Raw genomic sequence first — 17,574 nt, forward strand, 5'->3', positions numbered from 1 at the left:
CTTAAGATATAGGTTTAAGGACAATTATTCAAAAATATCTGACAGTGGAAATCATGGTTAATCATTCGGAGTCAAGAGATCGCTGCGGGCAATGAAAAAAAATGGCAAAGCAGCTTCTCCGTCGACTCTTTTCCCCCGTTATGCTGAGGCTGAAGTTGAGCGGCGGCGGACGCGAGCTGTGCCCATCAGCGCCTGTCTGATCGAACGCAAGAGACAGCGGCGGTACAAAAGGCAAGGGACTCATCACTCATCTCAGCTGCGTCAGGAAAACAGATTCAATTTGTCGGCTCTGGAGACTTCAACCTTGATAGTGTAAAAAAACCGACACATGCATAGGCATGCGCTGCTGGATTTTAATTTGATGCCATAGTGCATTTTGAAAATGCGTTGTGTCGGTGCCAAAAAGCTGCAGTCGAAGCTCGTAGAAATAGAAACGCGTTCATTGAACTTTGTGTTTATTCAGTCATTTAAATACATGTCGATGTCACGGCCCTTTATACAGGTGAATACATATTTACAGGTTTATATGGGCATAATGGCAAGCTCTTCTAGTCTTTGGGTTGCACCAGCTTAGTGAAAAGGTATAGATCAATATTAGGAGGCACTTGCAATAATCTACAGAAATCAGAGATTTTGATAAAGGTACCAACTCAGCTTTTGTAGCTCCTTTTTTCTGAGACTGTATTTGTCGATACATATTTCAGATTTTTTTGTACCAGATGTTTTTAATATTTTAAACTTGGTCTCATGAAAATTTGTACCTCTGTGCACTTTTTGGGCAACACAGTTTTTTCATGCCTTTCATGCGCGTTTCACCCCAGTTTCAAAGAGTTTCCACCGAAACGCAGGTTCAGTACATGAACCCTGGCACATTTTTATTACGTTGATTATAGGTATGTACTGAGGCGGTTCACAATAGAAATATTCGGGATCTGTTGCTAAAAGTTAACGCTCTATCATGTAAACATGCCCTACATCAAATTCAACCCAAAACCTACCCGATAGTGTTAACAAAACTGATATAAAAACGCATTTAATAACGCAACCGTGTCTTTTCAACTTCCTTTTACACAGATTTGATCTGTTTCGTTGAACAGGATTCGAACCGTAGCGCCTCGCCTCTCAAGCTCATCTCTGTAGTCCGTGATCTACCGAACAAACCTGCCGTCTGTGAAAACCCATAGATATGAAACTGCTCAAAAGCATCCGTTTTCAAATCTCCCAGCATATTCATATCGTTTTGAAACCATAACATCGTGAAAATTACACTGCAGTGATATGTACGTACTTTTTGTCTTACTAAAAAGTGCTCCAAGGTACGTTTAAGGTCATGAGACCAGGTAGTTTCAAGTTTTTATATGCTGACAAAGGTGGCACGCATACAGTAAAACCAGCACATTTGTGAAATAGCTTTTTAGAATTTAAAGTCAAATTCTAATTTTGAATATGCTTTGAAATATAACTTACTCTTGTGACGCAAAGCTGAATTTTCAGCATCATTACTTCAGTCTTCAGTGTCACATGATCCTTCAGAAGTCATTCTAATAGGCTGATTTGCCGCTCGATTAAGAGTAATGATGCTGAACATTTTGTAGTGTTCACAGGATTAAATTATATTATAAAATATATTACAATAAAATTTTTAAAAATTGCTATGAATAAAAAAAGCAGGCTTGGTGAGCAGAAGAGACTTCTTTTAAAAAGTGTTATGTTCCTAATTAGTTCACAAAAACAAGGACAGCGCTCAGAGTTCATCTGACTCGGGGAGAAATGTGGACGTCATGGATGAAATGGGCTCTAGGTGGATGCTGGGAAGCACGGGAGGGGCGCTGTCGGTCACCCAGCCCGAGGCCGTCCTGTTGAAGGTGGGCCGTTTAACTGGAGCAGGTGCCGCACGCATCGGGCTTGCAACGGGGAGGCTGGGGTTCACATCAAAAGATTTAACAGGGACTTTGGGTGCCTTCCCGAAACCACCGAATGGAATGGCCACCCTTGAAAATTTGAGGAGAGGAGTATATGAACACTTTGGGTTTGTTAGACAAGACAACAAAAACTATCTTATAGCTAGAGGCGCGGAATATATTACAACATTTTAGATAAAAGGATTTACTCTAAATCAAATATTGCTGAATGGCATCTTTTTTGCTCGTAAAACATGAGGGAAATTTCCAACGTTTGGCAAATAATCCAAATCGAAAAAGTCGACGTGAAACAGCATTTGCAAACCTGTCTGTGTATATAACAAGATATTTAAAGAGAAAAAAGGCCCATTATTTTATAGCAGAAATTAGGAATTAATGAAACGGTGTAATAATCAGCTGTAAACAGCGGTGCTATTATTGTTAACTAAAAATTTTATTTTCAGTTATTGTGTTTTTATTATCATTTTATATGTATATATTTATATACATTTATCTACGTCTTACCTGTTGAAGCTCTTGTATTGAGGAATCTCTTGTCTGGTTTGTGGCTCAGGCATGCGGGCGACCAGTGTTTCGGCCAGAGAGGGGTCACTTATGAGGGCCTGTTCCCAGGGCGACTGGTAGGATCTGGGCATTGCCGTACAGTTGAACTTCTCTGTTGGAACATCCTTCAGGGGACCACTGTAACCTATCGAACACATGAAAGATAGCTTTATTATGATGACGTGGTACATGAACCAAAAAAAAAACCTATGACACAGCTTTTAAAAAGAGCAGTTTGCACAAAAATGGTATATATTAAGAACATACTGAAGAATTTTCATAGATTTGCAGGTTACACTCCGAGTGGACATGACGCAGATACCTCCTCTCTCAAGGGTACTGCACCCTGCGGGACCCGCACCCAGATCTTCGGAACCATGTGTGGCTCCTGGATGGGACTTGACAGACTTAAGTGCTCTATCACCAGCGGTGGAAGACACTATCATTCAGGCCAGCGCCCCTACAAAGCAGACCTTTGCACTGAAGTGGAGTCCGTTCGCTGATTGGTATTCTTCTCACAGAGTGGACCCCCGAAAATACATAATTGTAAAATTCGGAGCTTTGGCTGTCGTCCTCAACTTTGAAGGTGTATGTGGCTGCTAGCACAAGACATCACGATGCGGTGGATGGACGGTCTCATCATGAGGGGTATCAAGAGGTAAAATCCTTCTAGGTCACTCCCTCTTGGAATCTCTCTGTTTTCCTGGCTGGCCTTCAGAGGCATCCCTTTGAGCCGCTAGGGTCAGTTGAACTTAAGTTCCTGTATGTTAAGACAGTGCTCCTGACTGCACTCACTTCCATCAAGAGGATCGGGGACCTCCAGGCGTGTTCGAGAAGCAAAGAATGCCTTGTATTTTGGCCGGACTACTTTCACGTTGTCCTGAGACCCCAGTCTGGATACGTGCCCAAGGTTCCCACCACGTCTTTTCGCGATCAGGTGGTGTACCTGCAAGCATTGCTTCCGGAGGATGAGGATCCAGCATCGGTTGTATCCCGAAAGAGCCCTGCTCATCGGTGATAGCTTGCCCGGGTTGCCCTTTACTGGGCTGGGTGTGCAATCGGTTGATTCCCTGCAGGTGATCCACATGATTTCACGGTGAAGTTTCCCTTCAAGCAAACTTTTGTTCTCCCTGTCTGTCTCTGCTGTCAGTTGTTACTCCCCTTCCTCGGTTAGGACCTGCCTCAGAGGTCAACTTCGTATGTTGCACTGCCTATTTGGGCAGGATGTGGTCTCCGTAGTGTCCTTCTCTGAAATGCTTTCTTCCCCATTGTTTTTGTCAAACTGTAACAACAAATAGGAAGTCCCTTTTCTTAAGAAATGATTGCTCCCTGCGGGCACCACAGTCAGAGAATTTGCTCTGGGTGATGGGAAGGTCACTACGTACGCATAGCATTTGTCTGGCAACATTTGCAGTGCTGTTATTGTGAGAGGGTTCAGAGCGTGGCGTTTTTCACGGACCCCAGTCTGATGTCACGACATAACTCGTAGTTACTGACAGTCTTGGTTACGTATATAACCCTTGTTCCACAATGGAGGGAATGGAGATGTTATGTCCCCTTGTCACAACCTCGAACCATCTATGAGTGCCAGGGACAGGTTCTCGGGTCCTCAGCAAAACTAAATGAGTGATTGCACTTGTCGCCCTTTTATACTCATATGCTCTGGAGGACATCAGGTATGCAAATACCACTAGCCAAATTTCATTGGCGTTTTCTCTTAGACCCCAGTCTGTCGTCACGACATAACGTCTCCTTTTTCTCCATCAGGGAACAAGGGTTTTGTACATAACCAAGACTTTCTTATAAGCCACATTTTAATACCTTATTCTGCGTTTTAGATCCCTTAATCCAACCCTGTTCCTAAATCTAACCCTACCCTGCTATTAATAAACAGCAAATTAGGAGTTTGTTGAGGCAAATGCCATTGTTAGTAGTTAGTTAACAGTGAGAATCGGTCCCTAAAATAAATTGCCACACTTTTAAAAAATACTTTTATGGTTTAAGAACACTACTAAGTGCACATTTAATGCAATTAAACACACTTCTTTTTCACAAGGCTTACTGAATAACAGAAATGCTAATAAACACACAACTAAGGGTCAAAAATAGAGTGCTAAAGACAACTGCAAAATAATCAGTGGCCAGAGCTTCACAAGTATACATTAAGATCAGAACAAATCACATCTTTAGGACCGAAAAATTTGCATTAACAGAGGGAATACAGGCAGGCATAGGTTGAGGTCACACTGAAACACGCTACATCACTGTTGATGCATTATTCTCATTGTTTTGTGAGCTATACCTCTAATAAAAGTGACCTGACCTTCACAATGTAAGGCGTTACCAATGCAGCTACATGTTTATAGCATCGATCCCATTTGTTTGCATCGCTAGTGAAGCATAAAAAATTCTAAACTAAGTAAAAGAAGTTAAAGGCACCACAATGTCCTAAATGATGCTGTGGAGGAACACTGGGTGACACTTCAAAGTGAGTATCCCTCAAACCGCTGTTCACTGGCAGGGCCAGCAAGCCCAAAACAAGAGTTATGTAATGTGGGTGTTCTGTCACATATCAGCCTCACGCTGAGGACAATCTCCTTCCTGAGTTTATGTGCCTCAAGGAAGCAGCACAAAATGCATGGGTTTCAGCGCTGAGAGTCTGGGCAGTTCAGTGGGCCTCAGAGAAACTTTAATAACAGCAGGGGGAATTCAGATTTAGACACTGTTTTCATGGGGCAGTGCGCACACATCAAGACGCTGATGAGCTATGAAAAAAAATCTCATTAGAGGGCAGTTTAGGCTTGCTGACTAGTGACGCAGGAAAAGTAATTGGCCACAAGAAGGCAAAAAATATCTTAAGATTTGAGGTTTTTTTTTTTCTTTGCATGCATTAAGCTATGCCATGTCAAAAATTCTGTTTTAAACAATAATATATAATAATCTATAAAAATTACATTTAATTAAATTCATGCTTTTTGTTTAAAATTATTTTATTGTCTGACTTTGGTTTAACGCTAAACTGTTTTTTATAATTTAAAAAATAAATAAATCATTGCAAATTAAATGTTGAACAATAAAAGTGTACAAATGAATAAAATATAAAGTAATTTTAGTTTATATTAGTTATAATTAAAATATCAATAAAATAAAACATACTAAATTAAGAAATAAGAGGTAACGAAAATATTAAAATAATTGCAATTTAATTTTGGTTTAACGTTAAATTATATTTACAGATAAAATAGGATTTTATGGTTTTACTTTAACTTACAACTAAACTAAGTAAAAATAAATGAAAATAAACAAAAATAAAGTAAATAAAAGATAAAATAAAACAGCATGGCGTGACACCAGAGGCTTCTATCTCTCACACTGTGGGACTTCATCTGATTTTAATCTTGTTTATGTGTCATCAAAAATTGAACCGCTGGTCTTCGTGTCTTCCGCTTCCCATCTAAATGAAGCTTCAAAGTCACTAAAATAGCAGGACATACTGTAAATACATGGATCTAGGAAGGCTAGATGAGGCCATGAGAGAAAGGATAGGATCTGTTTAAGATGTTATCACGGACGGCTGCTGCTCTGTGCCACTACTTAAAGGACACAGGAAACACTTAGCTTGCTTCCTGTTGCGGCGCTACGGCCACTGTTCACACACACGAATAACATGCTGAAGATGTAGAAGACGCAGTACTGCAAACCAAAACTTTCAATGCCGCGTATCAATTCTTCATTTTAAATCATTTACGTAAAAACCAAACAAACTGTGCAAAGTTTGATTTTGGTGCTGATCGGTCTCTGTTAAAGTCATTTTGTTTCTTCGTTAAAAATTAGGCGCATAATTTACATAACCTATACACGAGCAATATCACACAAGAAATGGGTGTGTTTTTTTACTGTATATTGCTAGTTTTGTCTAATTATCTGAGTTTTGAAACTCGATTGTTAGTTGGTTTTGAAAATTGGTGGTTGTGTTTGATTTTTATTGAGTTCAACACCTTTTTTTTCTTTACTAAAAACAAACCATAATCAGTTGTTGCAAAAAGGATTATCGCATGATATTAAATTAAACAATTTTAGTAAAATTTATTTCATAATAATATTTACGTTTTATTACAAAACTCTTTGTTGTTAGTAAATATGCACTTTTAACATAGTTTTGACTTGTTTATTATTATTATTTAAGTTAATATAACTTCCTTGAGTGAACTCTTTTACTGGGTTCATGACTTTTTTTAATAGCTGTAGCGCCCCCTGTTGGCAAATTTTAACACCCTCAGAATGTTATATTGCCTATGTGTGCTAAGTTTTGTTAAATTTGGACTTTGCGTCGCGCAGATCATAGTCAGAATGGGCCGTGGCAGACCACCATCGGGGTCTTGAGAAGACATAGATGCCGTGTGGGGATTTGAAACCACTTCACCCAATTTTAGGATCTCTACAACTTGTGCATCTGATGCTCGGGTGATTTTTAAGGCAGAAAAATGTTTCGGCAAAGCATGCAATGGGACGCACCTTTAATGCTTGGACCCCTAAAAGTACGATAGTATGAAGAAGTGGACTAACCTGGAGCAATAGTCTCAGGGTTAAGTGCATTTGATGCCTGTTCAACTCCAAGACAGTGTTCATTGCTTAAAATGCTTGTCGTTTCAGCGCTTGGACCTGGACAAATGGCATCAATCTGAGAAAAGAGAAATGGAACAGGGACGTTATATTGAGAATTAGCGGTTATTTGGTTTGTATGAACACACACACACACACACACACAGAGCTTCTAATGACACTCACATTGTGCTGTGTGTTGGCTTCATTCTGAATACTTTCAAAGGTGTATTTCTCTGAGCGCTTCTGACGCATCTTGAAGAGACGGGAGCCCCTGTTTGAAGCCAAGGAAAGCTCCTCCAGCATGATCTCCTTGGGTGCGCTAACTTTCCTCCCTAGATCCATCTCTAGCTCTGTGGAAGAGAGGGGTAATGAATCACAAATAACACCAGTTATGTAATCAGATTACTTTAACATGTTACTTTTTAATTTGCAGAAAATAGTTGCTTTTTTTAAATAAGTAACACACGCGTTTACTCATCTCACTTCCATAAGAACAGATTTAATCATTCTAAAAATGAATAAAAACTGAAATGCAAATGTGGAATATGCCGCAATTAAATATGTTAACACAAATATACTTAGCGTGCGTTCAATTCAATTCATAACCCCATTTATCCGTTTCAACTTTTGGCGTGAAAGCCTTTTACATTTGCTAAACATATAACTTTAAAGGTGCCCCTATTATGGAGTTTTAAAAATGAGCTTTCATGCAGCTCTAAGTGAATGAAAAAAATTACATGAATGGATAACCGGGAGTGAGTTTGTAAGTGAATTTATTGTAATTCTGAATGAAATAGAAAGCATCGAAGCATTTTTCGAGACTATCTTCGCGAACCGCACTTTTTAAAGGAACGCTAAACTATTTTTGAGTTATTTTCTTACTCCCCTAGAGTTAAGCAGTTCAGTTTTATAGTTTAAACTCGTTCGGCCGATCTCCGGGTCTGGCAGTAGCAATTTTAGCCGTAGCTTAGCATAGATCATTGAATCTGATTAGACCATTAGCATCTTGCAATGATACTGTAAATGCTGTGTAATAACATCGAGTTACTTAATTATTATTATATTCATTTTCTGTCAGTCTTAGTATATAAATGTAACTACAGAGAGTCAAATTTTAAATTGAAAAACTGCTTAGTCATTTTTGAGCAAGATGCTAATGGTCTAATCAGATTCAATGGTCTATGCTAAGCTAATCAGGCATGGAAAACAGTAGAACTCAATAGCGGAGCGTTCCTTTAAGGCTTAAATGCTCAGCATCAACCGATGCTCATAGTTTGTTTAAAAAAATTGAAGACGGCCAAAACTTTTCGAACAGCCATACTTTACTGTGTCTTTGATCACAGCGTGTACAATTTTTGATGTCAGCTGTATTTAGGCCCGAATTGAGTTATTACCGACGGCCGTAGCGCGGGTCACTCGAGGGGCTCTAACTTTATCATAGGATGAAAACGTATCCTGCTGGTATGTTCTTACAGCTGTCAAGCGTCATCTAGCAGTCAGCCGCCGGACGATCGGTTGTCCGTCCCCAGAAATAGAGTTTCAAACAGACAACTACAAAAGGATTAGCTGCTCTCGGTAGTAATACATCTCTAAGGTTTAGTATTTTTAGCTGTCCGGGTGTGGTTTATCTAATCTCTGCTAATGCTAATACACAAATCTTAACAGCGTTTTAACACGTGCTAATTATGCGCTAACAATAGCATGATTGTGCTGACAGCATTACAGTGATTATATTAATTAGAGAGCCAATTAAAAGTCAGCTGGTTTGTTCCAAGTGACGAAGTATTTCATTACGTTATAAATGATGCATTGAAACTATGTATTAATTAAAAGCGAATAGAAGGACTCCCGCTCTCCTCAAACATATTGAGCAGTATAACTGCACTGATTGATGAACTTATGACCTTTCTTTTCTAAAATAGCCCACCGCTTCAGGTAGATATAATTTCGCAGAAAATTCAGAGGTCGCATGACATTTTACGTAACATGTTCTCTACATTGCATCAGTTACTGATGAAAACTCATTTTAATTTGAATCGTCACATGGTGAGTTGCTTAACTATGTATTACTGTTACTGCATCCCACAATACACTCACTATGCACTCATGTACTCAACCATAGTGTATGAATTATGTAAGATTATCGTGTCATTCATAATTGGAGTCTGATAGCCCCTCCCTCTTTGTTATGTAATAAAAACTGTGACCGTTGAGTGCATGAAGTGTATTACTTTTTGGAATTTATATATATATATATATATATATATATATATATATATATATATATATATATATATATATATATATATATATACACATCTGTAACATTATTTGGCTGAGATGCAACTATTTGAAAATCTGGAATCTGTGGGTGCAAAAAAAGAAAAAGAAAAAATAATCAAAATATTGCCCGTTATTCTAATATTGCATATTACTAATCAGATATTAGGTTAGAAATTCATAGGTTGGAAATATCCCGTGGAGCATGATATTTACTTTACTAATTTTTGGGCATAAAAGAAAAATCTGTAATTTTGACCCATACATACAGTACCCTAGTTCTTACCCTCTGTTGTTTAGCAGATGCTTAACTTGCTTCACCAAAAAGCGACAAATTTACAAAAGGTAGTTATGACTGGTTTCGTGGTCCAGGGTCACATATACATATATTATTATTATTTATTTATTTTTTTACATTTTTTTAATAAAATAAAAATTTCAATTTCCATCAAATTGCATGTAGGTTATTTTATTAGGTTACAAAAATACAGCAAAATTATGCTGAAAAAAGGTTTTTTAAATGAAAAAATGCGCACACACACATACGCCAAGACACACACACCACACGCACACGCACACACACACACACACACACACACACACATCTGCACGCACACACGCACGCGCACACACACACACACACACACGCACACACGCACACACATACATACACACCTGCATGCGCACACGCACACACACACACACGCACACACCCACACCCGCACGCACACACATACACACACACACCACACCCGCACGCACACATGCACGCGCTCACACGCACACACCCACACACGCACACACATACATACACACCTGCATGTGCGCACACACACACACACACACACCCACCCACAAAGCGAAAGGTTGGTAATGAATCATTGCTCGTACCATCAGTGGCATGGATCTCTCTACAAATAGCAGCCGCCTGCATTTTCCTCTCCTGTGTTGACATCAGAGTATGCTGAGACATGCTGTCTGTGGAAAACAAAGTTAGTGAATGTGAGTCTCCCACATTTTGCCCCTCGCGATATCGCACCTTTTCAAACTCTACACTACAGGCCAACACGTGATCACGCTCGTACAGTCCAGCGGACGGCCTGCCGTGCGTTACACCTGCTGAAAGGCTGACTCTAGCACATCCCTTTAAATAACCCCCAGCGACTAAACATGACGGCCCAGCAAAGGCAGCGCTCCCGTGTAGTTCTGCGGGGGACGGGCAATCGATACGCCTGATATAGACCGGGACGGGACGCTGCCGAAGGGTGTGATGTCACTCCACGGTCTAGAGGTTTGAAATAGGAAGACGGGAATCTATGTGTCCACATCCATTACCATGCTGCTAGAGTCTTGACGGGCAGCTTGTCTAACAGGGCTGAACGCACATGGATATCATGAACTAAACCTAATAAAAGACACATGATCATTGAAAAAAGACTGCAAAATATCATAATAAATATAACAATAAAAAACAAATATACAAATAATATTAAAATATCACTGATATCCCAGACTTCACTTAGTGCAAAAAAGATTGAACAAAGCTTTTATTGCTTTGATTATTATTATTATTTTAATTAGTTGTTTTTATTGTGGTGATTACTATTTTACTTCCTTTTGTCTGAAGCACTTTGGATTGCTAATGAATATAAAATGTGATGCATAAGCTTGCCTTGAACTAAAAGTTTTAAAAAAGTACCTTTATGATTATGATTTTATATAATGAGAGAATACCATATGCGTGTACGGTCTTATTTACGCCTCAAAGAACACTAATACTAGTTTTAATCATCATTTCTCAGAAGTATTATTTCGATGTGTTGGCTAACAAAATAAAGCGCGTGTAAAGTATTTGATTCTAATTTTTATTTTTACATTTAGTTGATAGTTAATATAGGTTATAATATAATTGAATATATTTAGTTAATATATTACGTAATGCACTAAATTACAACTTCATCATTACAAATGACATAAATGCTCGTCGGTACATTCAGCAGTACTTTAACCATATTTCAAACACAATAGAAGTAAATATAAAATTATATATAAAGCAATTTAAATAAAAACATCTGTGGAATTAGGGCACAATATACTGTATAATTTTCCTGTGTTTATTTTTTATACTATTATTTAGAATTTTGCACTTCATTGCATTGTTTTAGAGTTAACTAAATTGTAAAATTAATGTCCTTTTTATTTAATAATTTTTTTTTTACAGTATGCACTTGGTGAGTCAAAAAGCATTCTCAGCTAGCTGCATTTAATATGAATGTAAAGCATAATACATGTTTATTTGATTGTAAATAACAACACAGTCAAGTGTCTGAAATCATTAAACTCAGTTTGAATAAAAAGGATAATAATTCTGTAGTAAGTGCTATTAATAAAAAAAAGGAATAAAAAGTGTGCCTCTTTTTCACACGAATATTTCATTTTAAAAAAAGCTTCGTTAAAACGAGTGCACTGTGTAAGCTATTTAGCACAGTCAGCATTTCAGCTCGTCCTCAAAATATATTTCATGTGCCAAAAACGCAGATCATATCAATATATGAATTCAGCATTATACATGCACAGCAAATTTAGCACAGGCTGATGCACCGTACAACCCCATCAGAGACCTCACCGTGCTGCTTTGAGACATTACCGTACATCATTATGCCTACGCGTAAGCGCTTTCCCCGAGGCAGGGCTCTTACCTGCGCTGGGTCAGCTGTCTGGATCTGTGCTGCTTTCCTCTCTGAGCGGGACTGAGGGGCTCTGGCCGGACGGAGGGGTCTCAGAGTCAGTCTGTGCGCTTTCACTGGCATACGGTTATAAATAGAGCTGATCACACACAGACAGACTTACGTTGACACTTTTGAGCGTGACGGAGACAGCAGGTGTCTGCTCGGGTTATGACTTCACTGTGTTTGTACAGTTCATTCATTCTTAGCTTTTAGTTCGCTCAGCTAAGTTTTGGATAATGTGGTCAGCGGTCTAATTTGATTTGTACCATAATATTAATATTAAAAAATAAATTTCTTTTGTGCTAATTATACTTAAGTGTACTTTTGGTAAACTGAAAATCCAATTTTGTGCTTAGTGCATTTTAATTGTGCAGTGCTGCTAAACATATATATTCGATTTCGCTAAAGTGGATCCATTGCACATTAAACATTTAAAGCATTTAAAGGCAGATAATATTCAGTCCTCATTATGCAATCCTGATTAATACGACATTAAAACATTTTAGCCTTAATATTAAGAAATGCTCTTTATTCAATAAAGAAATATTCCAAATAAAGTGTATTTATAATTTTATATTTATAGTATAAAGTGGGATTTGAAGTATAATAAACGTATTTGTTATTTTGTATCTAAATGTTATTTTGTTAAAATGTTAATAGGTTTAAATATTATTATATCTATGTGTTAGAGAGTATATGCTATTGTCAAAAACAATTATTTTAAGAGCACTTATGGAAATGATATTAAAATGCTGCAAATCAAATGCATTGTTTTCAGTAGAAAGTAAAAAGACTTAGTATTTTATTGTAAAACATACCCCATTGTTTATTATTTACAACTTTTATAATATATTAAATATTATAATATATAATATAAATTATGATCATGTTCTTTACATGTGCTTCAGCATGTTGATCAACACACTGAAGCATGTGCATTTCTTTAAAAGACAACAAAAGTTTATTATTTAAAGTAAAACGTATAATTTGACATTATTATAAAGTGCACTTTTACTTAAACGTGTAGTCATAAAAGTGTATCTCTTTAAATGAATTATATTAGCTGCTAGTGACATAGAAAATGTACAAAATGTAAGTACACTACTCTTTCTTTTTCCTAAGGCTAATCGATCAAAATCCCATTGCTTTGGCCAGAGTTATTACCGGTCTTTTTATAATCTGCAAATCAAAACTGAGCCACTATGCAATACTATTTTAGACAGATGACTAAGTTTATTGTGCATGTGAAGTTGGTTGGAAGATGGTTTTGTCCGGTATACTAACTCCTTCGTTTCCTTCATCCTTCTCATAACGCTCAAATAAAATACAGTATCCGTCATGTGATGTGACGTAATCAAACATGAGGAAATACATTTACAGCGTGATGATCACTGGCATCCTTTTACAAGCATATATGTTATATTGTCAAGCTGGTCTCATAAAAATTAGTTTCTCGGTGCACTTTTTGTGCAACACCATTTTTTCTTGTCTTACTGTACGTTTCACCCCAGTTTCAAAGAGAAATGTCCACCGAGTGACGCTAAAACACAAGTTTAATACGTGAACCCTGGCACATTTTTTATCACGTTGGTATAGGTATGTCTTGTGGCAGAATTTAAATATTCAGGATCTGTTGCTAAAAGTTAACGCTCTATCATGTTGTAAACACGCCTTACATCAAATCCAAGCCAAAACCTACCCGACAGTGTTAACAAATGCGAAACCGATATAAAAGCGCATTTGTTGATGCAACCGTGTCTTTTCAACTTCCTTTTACACGGCTTTGGTACGAAGCTGTATATGTGTGGTGCTAACTTTCAAAAGCATCGGTTTTCAAATCCCCCAGCGTGTTAATAACGTTTTGAAGTCGTCTACTTTTTTAAATAAAAATGCGAAAATTAACTTTTTCTTTTTAATTTTTACTGCCTCTTCAAACGGCAATGATATATGTACTTATTGGTACATAATTGTGTCTCACTAAAAAGTGCACCCACGTACCTTTATGCCATGAGACCAGGTAGTATATACTACTGTAATAGTTATACTACTGCAAATAATAAAAAATACTTCTAATTCATGTATATTGTTATATAGATTCATACTAATTTAACTGCATATGGCCGACACTGACACTGTAATGTATATATCCCAAAAGGCAGAAGCCTATTTTGAACAGGGTTCGGTCTTCGCTGTCAGATGCCACATAGTTCAGTTGTGCGACAAGTACAAGCTCAAGCCATTATATAACAAGACAGCAACTTGTTACAGGCGGCTGGACCGAAACCCACTCTGCCTCAGGCTCGATTTCGCACTAAATATGCAGCCTACTTTTGTACTCAAAATCTCACTGAAGAATTCAAATGAAAAGCGATGATTTTTTAACATGTTCCTTTAATAAAAGAGCAAAACATGGTTTTATTTCGGCTGGATGATGCACGAATCAAACAGTTCAAACTCCTCCAACAAACCTTATTGTGTCTTGATCGACATTTTAGAAACCAGACACGTCACATATCCTCCACGAAGAAACGTTCGCTCACAATAAAAGTATGAACAACTTTCAGAGCGGAAATGAACACGCGTGCATCGTCGCATATGAAATCTCACAGGCGAAAAATAATTTGGGACGACGTTCACAGCGAAACACTTGTAAGGAACGCGCGCTTATTTATTTATCAACAGCAAAACGGAGATTGAATGAGTTGAAGTGAATCTGGTGCAGCAGGGCGTGTGGTGAAGGGGTCAGGCCGGGTCGCCAAAGAAAGATTTAATCCTTTAAAGTGAAGCTTATGTAACAAGTACGGCTGTTACCGATTCAACGGTTTCTGCTTAATAGCTTCGTAGCGCACAAACAAAATTAGTTTCTCGTATTTTCAAATCACTACGTCACTAGAACCGAGACGTCACCGTTATAGTATTACTTTAATGCAGTACTTTAAAATTGATTAAACTAAGCTGAACCGTGTCTCACGCTAAAATTTACATTGTGCACCATGAAGATTGTTATTTCTTTAGCATGTATCACGCACAATCACTTTTCCCTATTCATAGTGCAACACTTGACACTTGTGAAAAAGAAGTGCACTTGAAGTGTGCTTCAAATCCGACTTCTTTAGACAGTACTTGCATATATAATTCTAGAGCAGCTAACTGCATTTGATCATTTTTATTTTAATTAGCATGCAGTTAGTTGTCAAGAATGCTGCATTCAATTTTCACTTACTGCAAGTATATATAGGATTATATTGGCACTGCAAAGTATTTCCATAATAAGTACTCTTTTTTTTGTATGACCGTAAAATCAGTGACCTAAAATTTAATTTTAGTTTTTAGTTTTTTTGCTAACCATGCATGAGCGTTGCTTTCTCAAAAATACATTTATGTCCATACATGCTCTTGACATATTATTGTAGCACGTTTTGTGCCAAATGTAGTGTAATCAGACTTTATTAATGAATATGTTTATAAGTAACTAATACGGTAAAATTTTTGTATACGTTTTAGGACAATTTAAAACTTCTCCAAGGCCCCAAAAACATCCTCAGAGCCTAGAGGGTTAAAATGTCCCTATTATGAATTTTTGAAAAATATATTTCACGCAGTTTGTAACAGCTCTAACCTATCCTACAAAGTTTTAAATCTGGAAGTGAACCGTGTATAAATTTATTGTTTCTCAAAAGACTCTGAAACAAGTCATTTTTTTTAAAGCAAATCCCAAGCTGTCCACTGGTTGGTCTTTTCGCGGCCACTGTTTTATCAGGCATTACAGGCATTATGAGATGAAAATGAGACCAATGACCAATCAACAAAGATTAGTGTCATGGAGAAATGAACCACTGAGAGAATTGTTTGGAAGTCGGTGAGCTAGTAAAGTAAAAGTTAATGCGTATTATAAGACAATGAAAGTGTTTTTTTGACCTTGCGTGTATAATCAACCTGTTGACTCCCCAAATCAAAATATGAACCTTTTATTACCCATAACAGGGGCACTTTAAAATAAAGTGTTACCAAAATGTGCTTAAATGTACTTCTTTTTCACAAAAGTGACGCATATTCATTGTGATTATTGTAAATGTATGAATTTCAAAATCAAGCTGTAACGCTAATAATCTTCACAAACTCAACTTTCGCATCATCTTCTGACTTTCATTGACCCTCATTGTCTTTCATGTTCGATAGTAGCCATGCTAATTTTACTTTACTCACTTTCCAGCAATAATCATTCCTATTCGATTTCACTTTCACTTACATACTGTATCAAGGACTTCCCGGCTGTCCTTCAGCGTCTCCAAGTACTGCTATCTTTGGTTTTATAGAGTCTCAGTCTATGCGGGCCCATTTCCTTCGGATCGGCCGGTGAAGTCCCAAGATTAGCCTCTGTCATTGACCTTTGGGGTTGTCTAAAGTGTGACCCGTATGGGACGGGACCAGCTGGTGCAGACACTGTGCTCTTGGTTGGGGACAGAAAAGTTGACGGTGATTTTTGGTTTTTTAGCGGAGGTTCATATGCGACTTTTGCCTTCCACTCGGCCGGAGGCTCGGGTAAGAGCTTACTCTTAGCGGCATAGCGCAGGTTGGAAGCAATGGACTGCTGAATGTCCAGAAATGTAAAGGCTTCATCCACGAGCCCCAGTGGGTGGCGTGAGGCAGCTTCCCAGGGGCTGGGCGGCTTGTGACCAGCTTGTGTCCTGTGTATCCGGGCGGTCTGTCCCACCGGTGGCCGAACAGAAACAGTGTGGGATGAAGGTCTCAGAGATGGAGAAGATGAAACCGACCTGGGGTTGAGACCCGGTGCTGAAAATCTGACCGGTGGTGACAAGGACGAGCTCCTAAGTGCCTGAAATGAGCAAACAAATTCATTCAACACAGGTGGCAATAAACAAATCGTTTTTACGAAACTGTTTGATAGACTGAAAGGGTCTCTAATTTATGTGCTTGCGAGCAATTGACCAGAAGGACTGTACTGCCACCACCTGGTTATGATATGAACTTGCAGGGTACTTATTACTACAATTAATTTGATAAATCAGATTTTGGAAGATACGTAAACTTAGCATTTGAATAAAATGTGATGTTATGAGCTAAAATATGTAATACTCTAAAACTTTATTTTAAGGTGCCCTTGTCACATGTTTCATATACTTACTGTAATAATATTGCTTATTTGCATGCAAATAAGTCTAATCCTAACCGCAACCTGTTATTGTTATATAGTTATAGTTATATATATATATATATATATATATATATTAATATTATATTCAGTACTTAAATGTACAATTACACAATGACACCTTAAAAAGTGTAACTGAATACGCTAATGATAACATTATTTTAGTGAATTTGTAGTATATTTTTAGTAGCAGTTTGATAAAAAAAAAAGATTTGTACAGTAAAAATGTAATGTATTGTATCATGAAGCCAGTAAAATAAATTATATAAAATGAATAATAGTTTAATTATTACAAATTATAATACTAAACTTAATACGGGCA

The 17,574-nt window shown here is 37.6% G+C and overlaps 1 protein-coding gene across 1 annotated transcript; it reads right to left on the reverse strand.

Annotated features, from left to right (window-relative positions):
• Positions 1-438: 438 nt before the first annotated feature.
• Positions 439-12,196, reverse strand: myoz2a (myozenin 2a). The gene is made up of 6 exons (XM_043245892.1): positions 12,050-12,196; positions 10,242-10,328; positions 7,254-7,420; positions 7,032-7,146; positions 2,427-2,610; positions 439-1,991 (listed from the first exon to the last, which is right to left on the reverse strand). Exons 2-6 carry the CDS (start codon positions 10,321-10,323, stop codon positions 1,745-1,747), a joined length of 795 nt encoding a protein of 264 aa, XP_043101827.1. The 5' UTR covers positions 10,324-10,328; positions 12,050-12,196; the 3' UTR covers positions 439-1,744.
• Positions 12,197-17,574: the final 5,378 nt, after the last annotated feature.

The sequence above is a fragment of the Puntigrus tetrazona genome, chromosome 7 (assembly GCF_018831695.1).
Source record: "Puntigrus tetrazona isolate hp1 chromosome 7, ASM1883169v1, whole genome shotgun sequence".
NCBI lineage: Eukaryota > Metazoa > Chordata > Actinopteri > Cypriniformes > Cyprinidae > Puntigrus > Puntigrus tetrazona.

Bases quoted from the DNA above. Each gene is read 5' to 3' on its own strand.
- myoz2a (XM_043245892.1), bottom strand. From the start codon at position 10,323: ATGTCTCAGCATACTCTGATGTCAACACAGGAGAGGAAAATGCAGGCG. The intron at 7,421-10,241 runs GTACGAGCAATG...TCTCTTCCACAG, and splicing joins AGAGATCCATGCCACTGATG to AGCTAGAGATGGATCTAGGG. The intron at 2,611-7,031 runs GTTAGTCCACTT...TGTGTTCGATAG, and splicing joins CCCTGAGACTATTGCTCCAG to GTTACAGTGGTCCCCTGAAG.